General features: G+C 49.4%; 2 protein-coding genes across 2 annotated transcripts; both read right to left on the bottom strand.

Moving 5' to 3' along the window:
* Positions 1-752: 752 nt before the first annotated feature.
* On the bottom strand, positions 753-2,357 carry DCW1_3 (Mannan endo-1,6-alpha-mannosidase; the record flags this gene model as incomplete). Its single annotated transcript, XM_031152550.1, has 5 exons — positions 753-1,319; positions 1,373-1,664; positions 1,710-2,019; positions 2,075-2,194; positions 2,267-2,357. The coding sequence occupies 5 exons, from the start codon at positions 2,355-2,357 to the stop codon at positions 753-755; spliced, it is 1,380 nt and encodes a 459-aa protein (XP_031002172.1).
* A 941-nt stretch (positions 2,358-3,298) lies between these two features.
* On the bottom strand, positions 3,299-4,726 carry eglC_1 (putative glucan endo-1,3-beta-glucosidase; the record flags this gene model as incomplete). The annotated part of the gene is made up of 2 exons (XM_031152549.1): positions 3,299-4,471; positions 4,529-4,726. 2 exons carry the CDS (start codon positions 4,724-4,726, stop codon positions 3,299-3,301), a joined length of 1,371 nt encoding a protein of 456 aa, XP_031002173.1.
* Between the last annotated feature and the right edge of the window lie 1,366 nt (positions 4,727-6,092).

Here is a 6,092-nt window from a genome sequence, read left to right as displayed (position 1 = left end):
CCCATCCATCAACCCCCCCAATATAAACTTCCCTAACGCAACCCTCCCAACCAGCCATCGACCTCTTCCAAGAAAAAGTCCTCGGCCAAGGCAAACAAGACAACGAATCAGCAATCGAACAGGCCAAAGACGAGCAGATTTCTGATTTTGTCCGCGGGAGGTATAAGGGGGCGACGGGGAAGGAGTTTCCGGTTGAGGATAAGGAGACAAGATTTGGTTAGGGTTGAGCTTGAGCTTGAGCTTGGTTGAGAGGGGGGAAGGGAAGGGGGAATGAATCAGCTTTCAAGCAATATATCTTCACACAACCCTCTATGCATCCATCCATGGAAAGTGCATACATACATGCATGATACTCTCCTTTTAACGCAAGCACAGAAAATGAATCCCAAAAACAGATCAGATCGATCGGATATAACAGACAGCAATAATAAACTACATTAGTGCAAGTGCGGATATTGGTATGAACAATAAAGACTATCTAATCAATCCAATGCCATTCAATGTCAACCCCGAAACGCCACCTATCCAGCCGCCTTCCTCCACATGTGTTATCCATAAAAACGAGAGAGTACTCCAGAGAATCAATCATCAAACCCCCTATGCTATCTACCTCAAGCGACCAGGAAAGAAAGAAAGAAAGAATAGAAGATAGATAGATATGTCAGGCTTGTCTTATAAAACAAGCACTGGTGAGATCATAAAATAGACCCAATTCATCAAGGGTTCTGACTGCAAAAGATGATTACGCTTGCTCAAATGCTCATCCATCCAAACATCCCAGTAGCACCTACTAACACAATCGCAGTGACGATTCCCGCACCCGCTTTATCACCCCCAGTAGCCGGTTTGACGGCTGTCGGATTGGTACTACTGTGACTGCCCGCATCACTGTTGCCGCTACTCGTCCCACCAGTCATGTTCGTTACTGAAGGTTGGACGCTCTCTAGTGGTAGCAGATTTACGAATATAGCACTCATAGCCGCCATCTGTTGACCCACGCCTGCCGTCCCGTCCCAAGCGCTTCCTTTACTCCAGGATAATCCACACGCTCGGCCGTTGGATCCACCGGAGCATTGTAGTGCTGCTGCGGCGGCTGAGGTTTTGAGTTTGGGCATGATGAGATCATAGGTATAGGGTGCCATTTGGGTGGTCGAGGCGAGCCAGCGGTGAAGGTAGGCTTTGAAGGAAAACATGTCGGTGGTGCAGCTTAGCTTTGCCTCGCAAGCTTGTTCATAGGCGATTCCATCGGGGAAGAAGGTTGTTAGGGTTGTGTTGAGCAGGCCGTCGACACGAGTTTTCCAAATGGCGCTGCCGTTAGTCTATATACATATAGATTAGCATTTAGCTGGGCGCATCAGGGAAGGGAACGTACGTAGTTGTACATGTTTGCAGCTCCCAGTAGCCACACTGCTACATTGTAGGAGAATTCGACCTTGTTGATATCCGTGCAATTCGATTCGATGTGAGCTCCATCATATACGTTGTACTCTGCGTCAATCAAGCCCACATTCGTAACCCAGTCAAAGGTACGTATTGCATTATCGTAGTACGTCGAATTGCCAGTGTATCTTGCTAATCGAGCAGCGATGTTGAAGAAACAGCCGTTTGCGATGGTGTTCTTGTAATCATATCCAGTGAGATACGGGAACACTTGCCACCGTAATCTAAAAACATCAGCAAAGCCTATGCAAATGATTGAAGATACTCACCCTCCACCACATTTATCATCCCCACGAACAGCTTGTGTATTGAACACAGCCTGAGCAAGAGCCAACCATCCCGGCTCGCCTGCAGGGGGATCAGGAAACTTCAACTCGGCAGCCAACATGGCCGTCATGCCCCAAAAGCCTTGATCATCATTTCCCATAGACTGACTCCAGTTCGACGGCATCATATCTTGATTCTCCCCCACCTGCGCCTGGATTCCCTTGGAAACCACGTCGTTATAGCTGGTATCGCCTGTATAGTGCCAGTAATCAATCAAAGTCCCCCACATTGCACCAGATTCCCACCAGTAATCTGCCAAAGTCAGCTTTCATCCAATGTCCAACGTACGCAGCATAGGAGCACATACATCCCCATGAAGGATTGGGAGGAGGTCCAGGCAATACACCGATGATTCCGCCCGTCTTGTTCCCCGCATAGTAGAGCATCATATCGTATGCGATCGTTGCCGCTGTACTTTTAATCGAACCTGTGTTATCCCGTTCGTCAGCATATATATGCAGACTACGCTTCCCCTCGATTGATTATATTGCCCACATACTTGCACTTGTCAAATCCACATCAATAGCAGAGACGACGCTGCTGCCACCGAGCAGAAGCGTCGTCGACATGAGCGTGGATAGCATCTTCATGTTGATTGTTCGGTATCGTGTTGTGTCGTGATTATGTTGTGCTCTCGCGGGTGCACCGGGATGCAAAGGAAATGGGTGGAGGTCAAGTTCTTGGCAGATAGCAGACCATCGATGGGGGAGTTGGATATGGGGAGTAGCGACAGGAGACGAGAGAAAGGGACGTCGTGGTGGTGGTTGTGGTCGTTGGAGTCGTGAGTCGTGAAATGTTTGTAGTCGTAATTAATGATGAGGTCCGCATATCATTCCGCCTGTCAGCTGCTAGATCTCGTTACTGTATGTACTCCAGCTGTACTTTACCCCGAAGGAAGGCGGCTGCTAGTCTAGTCTAGGCTGTTTGTTTCTGGGGGGGGGGGGGGGGCAATCCACAGCCTGTAGATCTCCATATCAGCGCATTACCTGGAACCGACGCGCTGGGGCTGTGCTGTGCATATATAATATACCCATACGGCGTATTATATAATTAATTTGAAAAGTATTCATCGGATTCTTTCATGCGCAGGTACCGTACAAAGGTGTTCTGACAAAGATCAACAATCGAGCATGGTAACGCCGCTTCTCCAGACTCCAGCTTCCAGTAAGTGGGCCACTATCGTAAAATACTCCATCTTTAAACATTGCACTTGAATAGTGAGGGGCTGTGATTAGGTATTGCTATACGGCGGATCATGGAAGCATGTCTACGCTACGAATCTTTGCCACACAAATTTCAGCTTTCGCTGCCATCACATCACGACTACAAATATTCAGTACCACACAATTAAACAATTGCTTTTCATTCATCTATGAAATACAGTGACCAGAATTAAACTCCTCTACAGTATTTGATGCATCACTGGTCCCCAAAAAACAAAATCCTTTACAGTTCAGAGTCCTCTCTGATCCTCCCAAAGTAATATATCCATGCCATGGCCAAGCTCCGCAATTAAAGTATTATCATTGATTTACAGGGTCAAGACGGCAACGAACATAGCACCGAAGGCGGCGACCAAGGATGCCGACATGAAAGATGCAGCACTCGCCGTGGTGGCTGTGGGACCAGCAGGCGCAGAAGTTGGGCCAGAGGTCTTTGATGCAGATGCGCTTCCACTGCCTGAACCACTTCCGCTCGAGCCACTGGAGCTGGTGAGGTTAGATCCACCAGTAGCAACAGAACTTGACTTGGATGCAACATACCCTCCAGTACCAGTAGCTAGAACAGAGGAGCTGTTACCACTGCCATAGACGCCGCTACCCTGAGTTGGGGTCAATGGGCTACCAGATGATACAACAGCGGTTGCTAGAGTAGTTGCGCCGCTGGAAGTAGCAGAGGCGGATGCACTGCTGCTTGAAGAAGATGCGTCGTTGCTGCTTAAAGATGTGACGTTGCTGCAAGAGAGATCATAAAGAGGGGTGGTGCTCAAAGTGCTGCCAACAACACCGAAAGATGGGACTGGAGTGGTTGGTGCAGCATCTTGAAGAGTGTACCACCAGATGTTGACGTTTCCGAATCGTGGGCATCCAACCTCGTCCCAGTAGGTCTTGGCGTTATCGGTGGAAGCGATAGCAAGGTTCTCGACCGATCCGCTGACGGGCCATCCGGTCTCAGTGATCCAGATATCTTTGCCGTTCGCGACTGCTTGAGTGTTGGAGACAGCTTGCTCGAACAGCGACTTTCCGCTGGTGATGGCGTTCGACTGTGTGTTTTGGAAGTATGGGTAAGCGTCAACTCCGAGCCAGTCAATAGCGCTGATGACATCGGTAGGAGGGCTTCCATCGTTGGTCCACGCAGTCCATGTGTCGACGTGGCCGATAGGCACCTGCTCGAGCGCAGTGCCCTTGATAGCGGCCTTGAGCTGGTTGATGCGTGCGAGAAGGACAGTAGCGTCTTCTCCAACACCGGCGCTGGCCGCCTTACCCGTGGCAGAATCACGGTAGAGATCTTCACTTCCAACAGAGATACCAACAACGAGGTCGGTCCATCCAGACCATTGTCCAAGAGCGGTTGTCAAGGCGGTGATCTGGGCAGCGAATTCTCCATCGGTACCAGTTGCCCAAAGACCTAGCAAAAGGGAGGTCTTGGTCTTGAGAGCAGCTGGGATAGCTTCGCTAGGTTCGTTGGTTGAGCTTCCACCTTGCTAGAAGATTGTCAGCATTATATTCTGAGATGGGGGTGATTCAACGCGTCAACATACGATGGTGGTATAGAGACGGGCGCTGGTGAATCCACCGTTGGTGCCAGTTAAACCCTGGGCAGCAGTGAATAGAGATTCATAGTCGGCCTGGTATAAAAAGGTTCCATCGGATTTGGTGGATCCGTAGTTGAAACCTTGGGACGCAGCAGAGGCCGAGGCAACCGAGGCCGCGACAGCGAGAAGTCCGGAGAAATGCATGGTGTTGCTGTGTGATTGGAATGAGTGTGGTTTGATATAATTAAATGGTGGTAGAAAGAGATTCAAAAGTTCAACCGTAACGATGGAGTTGAACAAAGGGTTGGAATGGAAGAAGACTGAAAAGAGTCGATCGTGTTGGCGTGGACGTGTGTGTATTGACCGCGGTGGTGAAGAAGGAAAAGAAGAAGGGGGGGACGAAGGATGGGCAGGTGTGGGAAGTTATTTATGGGGGACAGGGTGGATGCGAGGACGAGCGAATGGGAAGCGACAACTGGGGGTAGGCGCACTTGGCGGGGCGGGATGGGAAGGCGAGATGAGCGTGGATGGGTGAAAGAGGCGTAATCGTGTGTCCATTTTTCACTTGGAGGGTAGAGAAAGACTTGGACATGATTCGTGTGGTAGAAGAGAAAATTCTCCTGGTTCCTGCATTAGACTCTAGCACGGCACTGGTGAGTGAGAATATTTTCCTGTCTTTCTTTCTCTCTTATTCTCTCTTATTCTCTCTCCCTCTCTCTCCCTCTCTCTCTCTCCTACGATGTTTCTCTCGTCATCATCTTCAACAAACAAGCTTCATGCCATCTCCCCCCTTTTGTCCCAATTTCACGTGTTTCCCTGTTGATCAATCTCCGCATGGGCGCTGTTTGGGATGAACACGAACTTTCTCCATTGCCGCAGCCCCACTTTCACTCTCCACCTACTTGGAACTTGCCTGATTGGGATGTGCATTGACAGGGGACACCGGACTAGCGTTGGGCTAATCCCTTCACGTGATTAAGTCCAGATTGATGACAAAGCTGGGCTGGGCTGGACTTCAAGTCTTCATCTTCCATACTGTACTCCATGCCTTCATCCATGCCCATGATCCATCCATCCTCTTCATCTAATCCCTCCCTCCTTCCTCTTCGTATATTGCCCGTTAAACACATCTTGTGTTTAGTTTCAACTCTCCAGATGACACGCTCCTGCTACCAACAATCCCTTCACCAAAACGATTTGATACACAAAACCAACATGTTTCCACTGCTTCCTTTGCCCAGGTGTATTCCTACTGGGCAACCTCCACCTCAGCCACGTGCTTCCCTGCTCCCGACGAGGCTGAGATGCTTCAGAACGTCGTATACGCTACTGGTCGACCTGGTCGGTCCAAGTTGACCTCCCTCGTGAAAATCATTGCCCAGTCAACTCATCATGAATCAACTTGGTGTGGAGTTGTGTTTCTGTTTCATGTTTCTACTGCGCTTCCAGTCTTTTATGTGACCAGTATCGATGCCGTGGAGGCGGGGTGGGGTTGAAGAGCTTAACAAGTTGCTTTCCGTGATGGTACCATTATCCCATCACCAAATCAATCGTTCTTTCACTATATTGC

The sequence above is a fragment of the Lachnellula hyalina genome (assembly GCF_007821495.1).
Source record: "Lachnellula hyalina strain CBS 185.66 chromosome Unknown contig00184, whole genome shotgun sequence".
In the NCBI taxonomy this organism is placed as follows: domain Eukaryota; kingdom Fungi; phylum Ascomycota; class Leotiomycetes; order Helotiales; family Lachnaceae; genus Lachnellula; species Lachnellula hyalina.
The sequence above is the reverse complement of the archived record's forward strand: the minus strand, read 5'-3'. Positions and strand labels throughout refer to the sequence as shown.